This window comes from Apodemus sylvaticus, chromosome X (assembly GCF_947179515.1).
Source record: "Apodemus sylvaticus chromosome X, mApoSyl1.1, whole genome shotgun sequence".
NCBI classification, from domain to species: Eukaryota; Metazoa; Chordata; class Mammalia; order Rodentia; family Muridae; genus Apodemus; species Apodemus sylvaticus.
Genome location: NC_067495.1, coordinates 64,333,302 through 64,350,436, shown reverse-complemented (window position 1 = coordinate 64,350,436; position 17,135 = coordinate 64,333,302). Strand labels below are relative to the sequence as shown.

Below are 17,135 nucleotides of genomic sequence, written 5' to 3'. Positions count from 1 at the left end.
GAATTTTGAATATAATCCTTTACTTGAAAACTTTCAGAAATGCCATAATCTAATACTGAAAGTCAATGTGTGTGTGTGTGTGTGTGTGTGTATGTATATATATATATGTTTTTATTTTTGACAACTTCACACATTTATATAATGTATTGTGATTTTATTCACCTTCCCCCCCACTATCCCTTCTTATCCTCTTCCCATTCCTGCTGACCCAATTTTTTCTTCAAAGTTCAGTTTTATATATGACCTGTAACAAAGTGTATCTATATATCAAGTGTAATAAAATTTACACCAATTGCATAAGAGTATATATTCTGATTAATCCATAGTTACTATTTTATATATTTGTAGTATTTTAATAATGAAAAATATGAAGCACAAAGATACGATGGATTCTTGAAGACATATGAAACTGCTTCATTGAAAAGTACCTCAACTCTGGCTATGCTGAATTTTGGCCAAAATGCTATTTTCAGTGTTGGATTAACAGCTATAATGGTGCTTGCCAGTCAAGGAATTATGGCAGGTAATGGGTCTATGGGTATCACATTTAGATACAATTATAAAGGGGTTAATGGAAGGAATAAATGTTTTGAGTTAATTGTAAAGTATGCTCAACAAAATATTTAGCTATTTTAGAGTGCTTTTCTTTTCCTATCAGAATACATTCTATTGATAATTCTTTTATTTCCTTTGAGTTACTCATTGAAAGTAAGAATTCTATTTATGCATTTTATGGGTCTATAACCTGATTCTTTAGGAGAAACATCGTTTAAAAATTAACCATGTAATTTTATGATACCTTTTTAGAAATGTTTTTATTATTTGAGACATCAACCTTTTTAATATCTAACATTTTTAATTTTTCTTATAGACCTGGAATGTAATGCCATTAATTTACTGTTTAGTTCAAAGGACTTGTTTTATAATAATTATGGGTATCTATCTTACAGGTGTTTTTCATTTATTTGCACCTGCTCCTCATTCATTTGGTATAGCATTAATAAGAGATATATCATTATTTTTGGTCATGATCGTCATTCACTCCAAATTTTTTTAATATGTTCTTTTACAAATTTTCATTTTTATACTGTACAAGATATATTTACCTTAGAGGAAAATCAAATATTTTTAACTTTCCACTTCCATCATTACTTAAGTCATTCTTTTTTGTAAATTAAACATAGTGTATAAGTATGCTTTTCCTTTTCCATACAATGTACACCAAGTTCCTACCTTACCTACTTCATGCATTCATATGCTGTGCAATTTTTGTCAGTTTAAATGTTGCTCATTATGTACACTTAGAACTATTTGTCATAGAAATTGGCTATAAAACTCTGTCCTAAGCTGGGAAAGTTTATGTCATGTCTTTCTTCTTCCATTGCATACTAAGGTTCCCTTACTGTTGGAGATCTAGTGATGGTGAATGGACTGCTTTTTCAACTTTCATTACCCCTTAACTTCCTGGGAACTGTATATAGAGAGACAAGGCAAGCACTCATAGATATGAACACTTTGTTTACTCTGCTCAAGGTAGACACACGGATTAAAGTAAGTAATGCATATAGTAGCCTTTTCAAAAGAACATGAACACTGTCTCATGAATGTTAGGTTTTTCTAGATCAGCTGTCCTCAACCTGTGGCCATGACCCCTTTTAGGGGGTTGCATTCCAGATGTCCTGCATGTCAGATTCACAATAGTAGAAAAATTACAGTTATTAAGTACTAACAAAATACTTTTATGGTTAGGGGTCACCAAAGCATGAGGAACTATATTAAAGGGTTTGCAGCATTAGGAAGGTTGAGAACTACTGTTCTAGGAGAATATTCTTGTATCACTATGTTAGACAAATACATTCTTTACCATCATTTCTCCCCCAACTCCTCCCCAAGAAAATATTCCTAGCGATCAAAATATATAGGAATTTCTTACCCACATATTTGTATGCAGTGAGGAATGAAAAAAGTATGGAAGTGGCCTTATTCCATTTACATAAACCTCCTTTCCCATATTTTTCCTTTTTTGACTGTTAATTAAAAAATATTGTATGCAGAGCTTACTCTATGTAGTATATTAAGCTGTTTTTTTGTTTTTTTTCTTCCCTGTTAGGACAAAGTGATGGCATCTCCCCTTCAAATAACACCACAGACAGCCACGGTGGCCTTTGATAATGTGCATTTTGAATACATTGAAGGACAGAAAGTCCTTAATGGAGTATCTTTTGAAGTCCCTGCAGGAAAGAAAGTGGCCATTGTAGGAGGTAGTGGGTCAGGGTGGGTAATTTAGTTATTTATAAAATTCTACATTATTGACACATATTTCTGGATGTGAATTTTTATCATAGAGAAATAATTACTGTAGTTAAATGGAGCTTCCCTAATGACAACAGATGCTGATTAAACTTTCTTCCTCTCCAATTTCAGAAAAAGCACGATAGTGAGGCTGCTTTTTCGCTTCTATGAGCCTCAAAAGGGTAGCATTTACCTTGCTGGTCAAAATATACAAGATGTGAGCCTGGAAAGTCTTCGGCGGGCAGTGGGAGTAGTACCTCAGGTATTTTAAAACAGAATATAATTCTTAGAGGGTTGGCGGGTATATTACTATAATAATTTGAATCTAAGGAGTCAAAATATGCTAATGAAATAGATAATGTTAGACTTTTCAAGTGAAATTCTGCTACTGAACAGATTCTGTTTTTGAGATAGTGGTTTACCATGTAGTCCTAGCTGGCATGTAACTCAGTATCTAAATCAAGGTGCCCTCACAGTATCCACCTACCTCAATCAAGCAGACATGGAGTCTAACCCTAGGTCTAAGACTGATCAGCTCTGTTGTGGTACTCATCTCAGCTTCATCATTATAAATAGATACTATTTATCATTGTTATGATTATATTCTAGAGAATATATATATATATATATATATATATTCACAGTATAAATGGTCAGAAAATTAAAGTAATTTTGAATAGCTTTCAACATATTAAGTTTATAATTACAAAGTAGTTAATCCACCAAACTTCAGTTTTAAGCCTTGTTTGCTATTGCGTGTCCTCATCACTATGAGGCATATAGTATATGACTAATTGTAATAATTTTAAAATGTCTAGTGAGTGCTGTTGGGCCAGGAAAGGAAATTTAAAGTAAAGCCTAAGAAGATAGGAAGTAGATAGTCTTATAGGGTATATGGTTTTATCTTGAAAATCTATAAAGAAATCAGAGGCTCTGCCTAAATGGTAGAGTACTTGTCTAATTCATAAAACCAACATCAGATCTCTGGAAGAAACAGATCATATGGGGAAAGGAGAGGAGAAAACCTGTAAGAGAGTCATCAGGAAGGATGTGGTAATCACATGTGGAATTCTAGCACTCAGAAGGCTATGATAGGAAAATTGACTTTAGTTTGAGGCAGCCTGGGCTACAGTGCATTCCAGACAGGTCCGGACTGCAGAGTGTGGTTCTGTCTTTAACACGGACAGAGACAGGCAGAAAGAGACAGACAGACAGACAGTGCATTCCAGGCAGGTCTGGACTGCAGAGTGAGATTCTGTCTTTAACATAGACAAAGACAGACAGAAAGAGAAAGAGAGAGAGAGAGAATGAGACACACACACACACACACACACACACACACACACAGACTGAAGGTCCCCAAGTTCTCCAACATATGGCACTCCTTTCTTTGCTGTGCTTTCCTGACAATTCCAAATTTTAGTGGGTATAACCCTAGGGAAATTGTTGAAATTCCACTCCTTTTTCATATGCTCTGCTTTTGATTGTGGGGTGCATTGTGAGCCCAGAAACCTCTGTTTTTTAATATTCATCTTAGATGATTCTGATAGACAGATAGACAGACCAACCAACCATGTTTGCCAAATGAACTGCATTCTGCACTGTAACCTCATTGGGTTCTGTGTTCTAATTCATATGAGACTTAGTTCTGCTATTCCGTTAGGCTATATAATAGTTTCACTCATTTCTTTAAAAAATAAAACATTAGATTCACAAAGGAAGAAAAGCTGTCCATCCTTCTTGGAGACATTAGTAATTTAAAATTAAGTGAAAATGAAATAATAACACTTTTACTTTAATCACCTTGATAAAGATTTTGAAATGTAGGATATCAAGTTTAGACACAACTCTGTGAAATGGGAGTCTTGCTCTTCTGAGGGAAGTATATAGCCTTCATAAAAAAATCGACAATACATATCAAATTCTAGGAAAGTGTTCTAATTATTCTGCCCCTAAGAAATTTTAGTAAAAAATTAAAAGGTACAACATGTGTCTTTACATACAAAGTTCTTGACAGTGTTATTTACAATAGTGAAAAGTGGGTACAGTATAAATAACCAGTATGTACCAAATCGAATGCTTGAAGTCTTACAGGATCAAGTGATATGTAGCCAATTTTTAATCATTATGTTTTCCCAAATTACACTGTTGTTGTTTACTTAACATAGTGGGTATTTTGCCTACATGTAAGTCTTTGTACTTCATGTATGCCTGATATTGAGATCAGAAGAGGATTTTGGATCCTTTGAATCAGGGGTTACGTATGACTTGACTGTGTACTGGGAATTGAACCCAGGAAATCCTCTGGAAGAGCAACCAGTGCACTTAACCCTAGTGCTCTTAACCAGTAAGTTATTTCTTGAGCCCAACATTAAAGTTTTAAAGAATATTGAGTATTGTGAGCAGTATGTCATTACAAAGTTTGCTGAAAGATATCAAGCAAAATATTCTAGCTATAAATATAGATTAACACCTGCAAATAGAGAAAAAGGATGGAATACTTATCAGAGCATTAATGTTTTTTCTAGATGATACAGTAATATATTATTTAATTTCTTAAATTTGTAAAATTTATTTATAAGTTGCATACCATGTTATAAGATACCTATAGATAGTAACATGGTTACTTAATAAAATGCTTACTTAAATAAACTAAATTAACAATTTCACTATACCCCACAGTTACCCATATTTACTGTGTACAAAGCATTGTGAAAAACCTCCATTTGTGTTGTGGTTTGGGGATAGGGTCTCACTCTGTAGTGAAGGCTAGCGTCAAGCTCATGGTGCTCCTCCATCCAATTCTGTGTGCTGGGATTACAAGAGTGGGCTACCATATTTGTTTAGTTCATTTTCATTTTATCAAATTCTGTTGTAATTTTCTTTTTTCAGTTAACATTTGCTAATTTTGTTCAGACTACAGAATATGTAAAAATACTTCTGTGTGTAGAACTTTGCGTTTCTTTGATACAACTCAGTATGACAAATTTACATTAATAATAGATATATAAATAACTAGATTATTTTTTAAATAATATCTGAAGTTCTGAGCATGAAATGTAAGAGAGCTTATTGGGTTCCCTGGTGAATATTAACAATTAGAGCCATTCAGAGACTGATAAAAAATAGATGAATACTCACTTGAAATAAATTATCTTTAGTATGCTATGGTAGAACAAGTTGAGTTATCAAATGAAAGCTTGCAGTGGACTTCCTTTAAAAACATATAGACATGATGAAAAATTATTTATTTGCTAAGTTTCAAGTCCAAAGTAAAAGCTTCTTACAAATGCATGGAAATATATTTAACCTAATCAGTAAGGAAACACAAATGTAAACAAAAACCACATTTCACTCTAAAAGTCACAACAAGTGAAACTGTGTAATGACCTGAGTTGCTAAAGCTGTGTACATGCCACTGAGTAGAGCATGCACATACATTCCTAGCTACATTTGCAATAATATTATAGGGGGAAACATTAGCTAAACCTTTGACCTATCAGTTGACATGTAGGACTGACTCTTCGCATAAATACTCAACTCTGTAAAGCCATTTATAAAATGCTATTTGATTCCAACATGTTAATCACATTAATGTACATTAATAGGGGAATAAGTAAATTATATCTATAGTATGAAATACATAACTGTTAAAACAATGAAGTATGTTTCTGTTATTCAGAATGGACAATTTCTACCATATGTTAAATTAAAAAAGGAACTTATAAAATAATTTGTGTAGACTGAGTTCCCTTATATTGAAAAAGAATATGGTTAAGCATATAAATGTCTAGAAATAAGTCTCAAGTCAACACAACAAATCATATACGGTAATTAGGTCCATGAAGGGACCTAAGACTTCCGGACCGTCCTCAAATTAAAGGGATTACATAGTTTGATATTTACTATTACTTTATGTCTTTAAATATATATCACACACACACACATGTCTATATAAATCTGCTTCAGGATGCTGTCCTCTTCCATAATACTATCTACTACAACCTCTTATATGGAAACATCAACGCTTCACCAGAGGAAGTATATGCAGTAGCAAAATTAGCTGGTCTTCATGAGGCAATTCTTCGAATGCCACATGGATATGACACACAAGTAGGAGAACGAGGACTCAAGCTATCAGGTGATCAAAGATTTTAAATCTTTTATTTGTATATTCTATTCAGACTTACTTATTGGGGGCACTTATATTATTGATAGAAGTTCAGGTATATTAATGTTAATGCAAAATCCAATACCCTTATATTTAAGGAAAGTGAGGAAAAAGTAGAGTTAAGTAGTTTAGTGCTAAATAGTGTATCTCATCTCATTTTCTAGATCAGGCTCAGTTATTTAAACCTCCAACTTATAAGTCATAAATTTAGATATTCATGGGTTCATGTCCTTAAGTTTTCCAGTTTCAGATATTAGATTTGTCTTTTGCTTTGTTGTTTCTTTGCTATTAGAATTTTTATCTAAAGTTATTGCATGTTGAAATACTTATAATATAAAATAACACATGATGAACATGTTTCTGATAAGAATAATTTGAGAATAAAAGTTGTTACTTCTCATTATTTATTTCACTGACATGAATCAGATTCATTAAGATTACATTTGTATTCCAAGGAATATAGTTTGTCAAAGGATATCATATATAGAATTAGACTGAACGATTCAGTAAAATGAGTGATAAAGAGTTGGCGTAAATGTTGCAAGTATAATTTGATGATCTTAATCAACAGAAATGTTAGAAATAGAATATTCTTATATTATATTTTCTTAAATTAACCTGTTTCTTTTCTAGGAGGAGAAAAGCAGAGGGTAGCAATCGCAAGAGCCATTTTGAAAGATCCCCCAGTTATTCTCTATGATGAAGCTACTTCATCATTAGATTCAATTACTGAAGAGGTAAATGACATTGAAAATAACAAAACAACCTTTTTTTCCTTGGAAGTTTCAGTACAATGTCTACATTACTTACATAGTGGTTCTCCACCTTCCTAGTGCTGCAACCCTCATGTTGCAGTTCCTCATGTTGTGGCGACCCCAACCATAACATTATTTTCATTTCTACTTCATAAATTTGATGTTAAGAATTATAATGTAAGCCAGGCAGTGGTGGCGCATGTCTTTAATTCCAGCACTTGGGAGGCAGAGGCAGAGGCAGGTGGATTTCTGAGGTCAAAGCCAGCCTGGTCTACAGAGTGAGTTCCAGGACAGCAGGGCTACACAGAGAAACCCTGTCTTGGAAAAAAAAGAATTATAATGTAAAGATACAATGTATAAGATATGTGATATGCAAGCCCTGTGTAAAGATCATTCAACTCCCAAAGAGGTTTTAACCCACAAGTTGAAAACCAAGACTTCATGTTTTGAATAAATTTTAGTAGGAAAATACCTAACCTCTGCTTCCTGTATGGCAAGTGTTAATGAATGCTACAAAATCCAGGTTGCATTGAACCAGTGAATCTGTTTACAAATGTGCTTCCTTTTGGAAGTGTGTGATACTCTATGCTATTATTATAGTTTTGCATCTTGCAAAGCTGTGCACATTACCCAACATGCTAGTGAAAGAAGAGAGTTTTAGTCACTGTCTTGTCATTTAGCAGCCCTTAATAGAAGTCATGTCAATGACCGTGGCACAGCACATACCAGAATGCTTTTCACTTGCTATTGACATACAAGCCAAGCACATACAACCCTTAGAACTGGTATCAATTTGTGTTCATTTTATAAGAGTTGTGTAACAGCAAGATGTTTGTGACAATGATGTTGCCATACTACCCAACAAGTACATCGTATCTTGTAACAGCATCTTTACAATACACATAAAAGTTTCAACAGCAATGATAATTTTGTGTAGGTTAATCTATATCCAAAGATAAGCAGGTTTCTCCAGTTGCTACTTTTCCTTTTTTTAAATGTAAATGTTTTTTTTGCATTTGTTTGAGCTGGGCATATGATAAATACAGCAATTCCCACAACAGCAGAGTTCTTGCTATAATGTTTTTTTTTTACCTTGAATGTTTTTTAATTTTTTATTTTATTAGATATTTGCTTTATTTACATTCCAAATGGTATCCCCTTTCCTTGTTACTCCCCTGAAAACCTCCTATCCCATCTCTCCTCCCCCTGCTACCAACCCCCTTCCACTTTTCTGACATGGAATTTCCCTTTTCTCTTAATTCGTGATAGAGCTGTGTTAAGGAAGAGGTCTCCTTTCAGCTTAACCAGCAGTGTAAAGTAATATTTCCATTTGGAATTAAGTTTTAGGGAACATTATTATTTTATCAGCAGCATACTTAAAACTGTTCAAAATACATTCATTTCCAAATTTATTATATTTTAAGTGAGCATTTAACAGAACTAGTTCCCATTCAAAAGAGAATAGCAGCCTCTTTGTAAGAACTTTATACCTAAATATGTTGTACAATATGTTTCAAGCTAACAAGATAGAATTTATAATAGTTTTTAAGTCGCATAGCATTATTATGTCAGAGAATATAACCCACTAAGCATTTACAAGGAATTCCTCAGAGGAAGAAGTTTTGATGGACTTCAGTGAGCCCTATTAATAGGTACACGGGATTCTTAATTTAAATTTTATATAGGAGAGAGACTGTCCATAAACATCAGGTTTTTGTTTTGTTTTGTTTAATATTGGCCCTATACTTGACCATTAGTCTGTCCTAGTAAAGCTTAAGGTCAGAAGACTGCTCCCAGTAATTCCATGCTTTTAAAAATTAAATGTTTAGAAATATGTGTGTGAAGGAAGCCAGTGAGTATATCTTTATCACCTACACTATCTTCTTTACCCATTTGGCCCAGTTTCAAAAGATAATTGAATACATATGTAATTGTCTCACACTTCATAGGCAATTAACAAAATCTATTTTCTAGACTGTATTAAAAACTTAAAATGTGGCCAGGTACAGTGACATGCACCTTTAATTCTGTAGTTTAAGGACAGCCAGATCTACCTAGTGAGTCTAATACCAGCCAGTGCTACATCCATCCAGGGCTACATGCTGAGACTATGTCTCAAAAAACCAACAAGAACTCAAAATGCTTTTGAAAAACAGGGCTTCCTTGAGTTAAAAAAAAAAAAAAAAAAAGTACATGGATGTGTTTTACCTTTTAAGGAAGAACCCTACAAGTTTTTAGACTGCTCTCTTTCTTTGAACTTTCCTTTCTTGAATGGTTCCTTACTTTAGTTGTGTTCTTACTGATAAGATTATATATGACTATATTCCTCATATCACCAGAGCTTTTTAAAATAGAAACTATTGCCTCCTTCCACAGATTTAGTGACATGCTGCTGCCTATCTAAATGATCGTTTTATGTTGGTGTACTTATGTTTACTTTCCAACATTCTCTGATTTCTGGCTTTGTCTTATTTACTTTAGTAAGAACTAGAGGTAGAAGTATTTAGTGGGGCTATAAGATCCTAAGTTCCTTTAGGAAAGATATGATTGTTTTCATTTCCGCTAAGCTAATGAGAGCTCTGGTTTGTTTTTTCTCCTACTCTTGTCAAACTTGTAGACTATTCTTGGTGCCATGAGGGATGTGGTCAAGCACAGAACTTCTATTTTCATTGCACATAGATTGTCCACCGTGGTTGATGCAGATGAGATCATTGTCCTGAGCCAGGTAAGAAATGAACTTTAAATGTTAGTATTCATTGCTATTCAACCTTAATTAGAGAAGTTCTCTCTGCAGTGATAGGTAGTGAATTCAGGGACTCATGGCTGCTCAAGGTGCAGTAAATAACTGACAATTGAGTGCTCAGCCCTAAACAGCACATTTATACCACTTGCTGTAATGCTCAGGGAACATGGAGGAATGCAGCAGGGAGTTGGGAGGATAAAGAACCAAAAGATATAGAGAATTGTTATGAAATGTTGTTATCCATTTTGTAATCATGATCTTATAACAGCTCCAGCTATCTGCACTGGGTCTGCACAAGACTGGGCCAGTCAGCTGTCACATCATGAATACAAGAAGGACTCCCAGGGCCATACCCTTCCCAAGGAACTATTGACTAATTATAGATTTTATGGGAGGGGAGGGCAGTCATTGTCTTCACTTTCATACTCAAAGGTGAACCCACCAGGCTCCAGTGGATATTTCTAAACCAATTGTCACATAGACTGACCTGGTAAAAACCAGTGGGTCACAAAACCAAAAAACATTAATGAAGGAAATACACTTGTAGGAAGGTGGGAGGGGCGGAAGGAGGATACGAGAGGGTTGGGCAGTACATTTTAAATATATGTGTTAACTCATCAAAGAACAAATTTAATGGAAGCTATAAGAATGGAAAATGATAGTATTCAAAGAAAATTGGAACTAGTTATAGGTACCTGAAATTTAATTATTGTATCTAAAAGAATATTGCAAAATTTATGTTCTTTGTATAACATTGGATCCTAATAGTATACTGGGTTTAGTCCCTTTTGTAGGAAATAATGCATGAAACTTTGAAGGAGAATAAACTATATTCTCTTCATTAAAGCACTAAAAGTAAATATTTGATCAAGAAAGTATTTTTCATTGTGGAAGCATATTTTCAAAGGTTGTTTTTATAAAATAATTTTTCTGCATTCATTTTTGTCTTGAATAAATCTTTGCATGGTGTCTTTGATGTATTTTCATTGTTCTAGTGCTGTATATAACCTTAATGTTCTAAGAATTACAGCAAAATAAAAATGATCATTTAAACATGACCACATACATTTTTGTTTTCTTTATACACAAAGTAAGAAAATACCTATTTTATGTCTTAGGGGTTTGCTGTTATAAGCTTACTACTATCTACATGTTCTCAGCAAATCAAAATATCATTGTTATGATTGGCAGAATTGAAAATGTTTAATTATTGTCCTTTATTCACATACATTTTTGTTTTCCTTATACACAAAGTAAGAAAATACCTATTTTATGTCTTAGGGATTTGCTGTTATAAGCTTACTACTATCTACATGTTCTCAGCAAATCAAAATATCATTGTTATGATTGGCAGAATTGAAAATGTTTAATTACTGTCCTTTATTCCATTCTGTAAGGACCTCTTTCCCTACCTGTTAGTGATTATTTCTAATACTGTTCAGTTTTTTATGTCACATTCAGGGCCTTTTCCATCATTATGTTTCTCTTCTAATCAGTGCTTCATTTCTTTATTGTTTTGGAAGCCTGTATGCTGAGAGTTAAGAGATAGGAAGCAATTATGTGCTTTCTATAATTTTAAGTAATCAAGAGGGATGTTTTAATGATACTGCAGCTTGAACTCAGAGCCTTATACATGCAAGCAAGTGTTGCACCATTGAACTATATTCCCAGCCTGAGAGGGTATTTTTTTCATTTTTCTAAAGAGTAGATATTGTTTTGTGTTGTGAAGGCTATACTCTGCTCTATAAGGGGTTTGTATGCTTGTAACTTTAAACATATTAGTTTGTTCATAAATGTTTACATTCTTTAGACAAGATGTATGTCCCCAATATGATTATTCCAGAATATCTTAAATGGTAACTTAAATCTTACTCTATCTTTGATATTTAAGAACCTGAAGTAAAATCTGATATTTTGAGTCTTTTTAACTAAGCTTACCAATTTATGCAACTGTACTTTCTGAGCTTTCGATTTTCTTAGCAAATAATCTATCTCCATGTATCTGTGCAGTTATTTCACAACATTTCCTCTTTGGTTTTTAATTAGAATTAGAATCAGTGTATTAATACATTAATAGTATTTATGTCTATACACAGTATTTTATTTGTTGAGTCTCTAATTGCTTAGTTATATGACCTCATTTTCAACTGATGTTCTGTCTGTCACTTCAGGCACTCTTTCAAAATTTGTTTATGACATTTCTATAAAGATGGCATATCTATGGGACATCTGATTGAACATAGAAGTTTAGATACATTTGTCTCCCCTTCTCCACCCCAAATAAAACAAAAACTGAAGGAATAAAATCAGTATAATTATAAATCAACAAATGTACTAGAAGAGGACTTAACAATGGACAAAGGATATCAGCAAATATGGGGAAGATGTTAAATAGGTAGATTAAAAGGATTAAGAAAGTTGGATAGTATGATTTGCCAAAATAGAGAGAAAGCAATTTTTAAAAGTGACTTGGTTGATACTGTAGAAACCTGAAATGGCTCAGAAACTGGAGGCATCAGAGTATTATGGAAAGTAAAGATGAGTATGAGGCTAAAATTGCAAAATTGGTGTTTCTATAAAAAATAGAAGCCAGGCTTATTAACACAAGCCTGTAATCCCAGCTACTAGGGAGGAAAGGGAAGCCTGGGCAACTTAATAAAACTCTAAAAAGGAAAATATAAAAGAGGACCTGGTAGCATGTGTGAAGCTCATTGTGTGCTAACTAAAATCATGAAAATAAATCAAGGATACAAAAGCAGAAAAATTGAACGCTGACAGGAAGCAGCACTGTCACATTACTAATAGAAATACCCCATGTAATTTTTTAACACAGTACTCAAATTGTATACTCTTATTATTAAATATCCTAATTTGCATCTTTGTTGTGATAAAACACTGACCAAAATGGATTTACTTGGTTTACAAGTTACAGTCTGCCATTGAGGGAAGCTAAGGCAGGAACTGATGCAAAGACCATGGAGCAATGAATGGTGCTTACTACCTCACTCCCCCTGGCTTGCTTAGCCTGCTTATTTATTCACTCCAGAACTACCTGCACAGTGATGGCGCCACCCACAGTGTTCTGGGGTCTACCCCAATAATCAATCAAGTAAATGCCCTCCAGTCTTGCCTACAAGCCAATCTTATGAAAGCATTCTATCAGTTGAGGTTCCTTCTTCCAAGATGCTCCAGCTTGTGTCAAGTTGACATAAACAAAACAAAACAACAACAAAAACCCCAGGATATTTTTGGATATAGCACAAATGTATTATAAGGCTAAATAGTCCAAAAGAAATAGTTGGTGATTTTATGGAAGTACCCATTTTGAAATCATTTTCTATACAAGATTGAGCAGCATGTGCTGAGTAAATGCACTGCTCTTAGATCAGAGATCTTGGGAGAAGAAAAATTCAAGTAAAAAAAAATCATCAAAGGAAAGCAAGACTCTCACAAGGTTATGTTTTAACAGACTTATCTATATAAATTTCTGATACAAAAAGTATTCTAATTCTGTCCACTGAAAAAGCCTGGGAGCAATGAAAGTCTGTAAGTAATGAGCATTCCTGGCACACAGATCTTGGATACTAAATTACTGTTTCTCACTAAAAGGAACCAAACCTCTTTCGATAAAAGCTGATCTGGGGCTGGGAAACTAATGAACACATGTCACAGGGACACAGGAACCACTTTGTATGACCTCCCACTGGCCAAATGTGGGATAATTAGAGCAGTAAAAAGAATAATGGCACTAATGAGTTGTAACACAATGAGTAAAAAACTAATTTCTGTATTCATGATGATACTTTTAAAACAAGAACTACCAAGAGGAAAAGGAAAGCACTTTAAGAATACCACCAGCCAGCCTGTAGAAGGAATGATAAACTAAGGGAATCAGATTTTACAACCACCATTATAGTAACTGTTGTAGAAAACAGTCATAATAGGCTGATTAAACTATTGAGGAAGAGATTATTCAGTCACTTTGAAAATAATCCCATCTAAAACTTATTATCAGAAAGATAAAATTTAGTGGTTAATTTGAGAAATTGTGTAGATATCCTTAACCATGTGATCAAATTTCATAACAGGAATGAAACAAACTGGTTCCTATACCTCCTGATGTGATGATACAATGAGGACATTTTTACCCTTTTTAAAATAGACTATTTTTAATTGTGTGTGAGTGTGTCTGTCTGTCTGGCTGGCTCTCTCTCTCTCTCTCTCTCTCTCTCTCTCTCTGTGTGTGTGTGTGTGTGTGTGTGTGTGTGTGTGTCTGCGTCTGCGGGGTATGGGGATTGTCCATGTGAGTGTAGTGTCCAGAGGCCCGAAGTAGGCCTTGGATCCCCTGAAACAGGAATTACAGGCTATTATGAGCTACCCAAGGTGAGTACTGGGAGCCTGGCTCTGATCCTCTGAAAAATGAAGAACAATAGAGCTATCTCTGGCCCCATATGACATATTTCTTTTTTTTTATTGGATAGTTTCTTTATTTACGTTTCAAATGTTATCTCCTTTCCTGGTTTCCCCTCCAAAAACAACCTATCCTATCCCCCCCCCTCCCCCTGCTCACCAGCCCACCCATTCCCGCTTTCCTGTCCTGGTATTCCCCTGTACTGGGGCATCCAGCCTTGACAGGACCAAGGGCCTCTCCTCACTTTGATGTCCAACAAGGACATCTGCTACATATTCATTCAGCTGGAGCCATGGGTCCCTCCATGTGTACTCTTTGGTTGGTGTTTTACTCCCTGGTAGCTCTGGGGGTACTGGTTGGTTCATATTCTTGTTCCTTCTATGGGGCTGCAAATCCTTCAGCTCCTTGGGTCCTTTTTCCATTGGGGACCCTGCACTCAGTCAAATGGTTGGCTGAGAGCATGCACCTCTGTATTTGTCAGGCTCTGGCAGGGCCTCTCAGGAGACAGCTATATCAGGCTTCTTCAGCAAGTACTTCTTGGCATCCACAACAGTGTCTGGGTTTGGTGTCTGTTTATGGGATGGTTGCCCAGGTAGGGCAATCTCTGGACGGTCTTTCCTTCAGTCTCTACTCCACACTTTGTATCTCCTCCCATGGGTATTTTGTTTCCACTTCTAAAAAGGATCAAAGTATCCATACTTTGGTCTTCCTTCCTCTTGAGCTTCGTTTGGTCTATGGGTATCTTGGGTATTCCAAGTTTCTGTGCTAATATCCACTTATCAATGAGTACATACCATGTGTGTTCTTTTGTGATTGGGTTACCTCACTCAGGATGACACTTTCTAATTCCATCCATTTGCCTAAGAATTTCATGAAGTCATTGTTTTTACTAGCTGAGTAGTATTCCATTGTATAAATGTACCACATTTTCTCTATCCATTCCTCTGTTGAGAGACATCTGGGTTCTTTCCAGCTTCTAGCTATTATAAATAAGGCTGCTATGAACATAGTGGAGCATGTGTCCTTATTACATGTTGGAGCATCTTCTGGGTCTATGCCCAGGTGTGGTATAGCTGGGTCCTCAGGTAGTACTATGTCCAATTTTCTGAGGAACTGCCAGACTGATTTCCAGAGTGGTTGTGCCAGCTTGCAATCCCACCAGCAGTGGAGGAGCGTTCCTCTTTCTCCACACCCTCTCCAGCATCTGTTGTCCTCTGAGTTTTTTATCTTAGCCATTCTGACTGGTGTGAGGTGGAATCTCAGGGTTGTTTTGATTTGCATTTCCCTGATGACTAAGGATGTCGAACATTTCTTTAGGTGCTTCTCAGGCATTCAGTATTCCTCAGTTGAGAATTCTTTGTTTAATTCCATACCCCATTTTTAATAGGGTTATTTAGTTCTCTGGAGTCTACCTTCTTGAGTTCTTTGTATATATTGAATATTAGCCCTCTATCAGATGTAGGATTCTTAAAGATCTTTTCCCAGTCTGTTGGTTGCTGGTTTGTACTATTGACAGTATAATTTGCCTTACAGAAGCTTTGCAATTTTATGAGGTTCCATTTGTCAATTCTTGATCTTAGAGAGTAAATTATTTGTGTTCTATTCAGGAAATTTTCCCCTGTGCCCATGTCCCCCCCTCTTTCTTTTCTATTAGTTGCAGTGTGTCTGGTTTTATGTGGAGGTCCTTGATCTACATGGACTTGAGCTTTGTGCAAGGAGATAAGAGTAGATCGATTTGCATTCTTCTACATGCTAACCGCCAGTTGAACCAGCATCATTTGTTGAAAATGCTGTCTTTTTTCCCACTGGATGGTTTTGGCTCCTTTGTCAAAGATCGAGTGACTAACCATAGCTGTATGGGTTCATTTCTGGGTCTTCAATTCTATTCCACTGATCTACTTGCCTGTCACTGTACCAATACCTTGCAGTTTTTATCACAATTGCTCTGTAGTACAGCATGTGATCAGGGATGGTGATTCTGCCAGAAGTTTTTATTGTTGAGAATAGTTTTCACTATCCTGGGTTTTTTGTTATTCCAGATGAATTTGCAAATTGCTCATTTTAGCTCTATGAAGAATTGAGTTGAATTTTGATGGGGATTGCATTGAATCTGTAGATTGCTTTTGGCAAGATGGCCATGTTTACTGTATTAGGCCTGCCAATCCATGAACATGGGAGATCTTTCCATCTTCTGAGGCCTTCAATTTCTTGCTTCAGCAATTTGAAGTTCTTGTCATACAGATCTTTCACTTACTTGGTTAGAGTCACACGAAAATATTTTTTATTGTTTGTGAGTATTGTGAAGGGTGTTGTTTCCCTAATTTCTTTCTTAGCCTGTTTATCCTTTGAATTAAGGAAGGCTACTGATTTGTTTGAGTTAATTTTATATCAAGCCACTGTGCTGAAGTTGTTTATCAGCTGTTGTTCTCTAGTGGAGTTTTTTGGGGTCACTTAAGTATACAATCATATCATCTGCAAATAATGATATTTTGTCTTCTTCTGTTCCAATTTGTATCCCTTTGACCTCTTTTTGTTGTCTAATTGCTCTGGCTTAGACTTCAAGTATTATATTGAATAAATAGGGAGAGAGTAGACAGCCTTATCTCGTCCCTGATCTTAGTGGGATTGCTTTGAGTTTCTCTCTATTTATTTAGTTTGATGTTGGCTACTGGTTTGCTGTATATTGCTTTTACTATGTTTAGGTATGGGCCTTGAATTCCTGATCTTTTCAAGACTTTTAACATGAAAGGATACTGAATTTTG

The 17,135-nt window shown here is 35.1% G+C and overlaps 1 protein-coding gene across 1 annotated transcript in view; it reads left to right on the top strand.

The window, feature by feature from the left end:
* Positions 1 to 17,135, top strand: part of Abcb7 (ATP binding cassette subfamily B member 7) — a 120,832-nt gene that overhangs the window by 97,992 nt on the left and 5,705 nt on the right. The window contains exons 9-15 of the mRNA XM_052170676.1: positions 349 to 523; positions 1,394 to 1,551; positions 2,111 to 2,274; positions 2,425 to 2,554; positions 6,262 to 6,433; positions 7,097 to 7,200; positions 9,836 to 9,943. Coding sequence (XP_052026636.1) covers positions 349 to 523; positions 1,394 to 1,551; positions 2,111 to 2,274; positions 2,425 to 2,554; positions 6,262 to 6,433; positions 7,097 to 7,200; positions 9,836 to 9,943 — 1,011 coding nt within the window. The remainder of the gene's footprint in view (positions 1 to 348; positions 524 to 1,393; positions 1,552 to 2,110; positions 2,275 to 2,424; positions 2,555 to 6,261; positions 6,434 to 7,096; positions 7,201 to 9,835; positions 9,944 to 17,135) is intronic.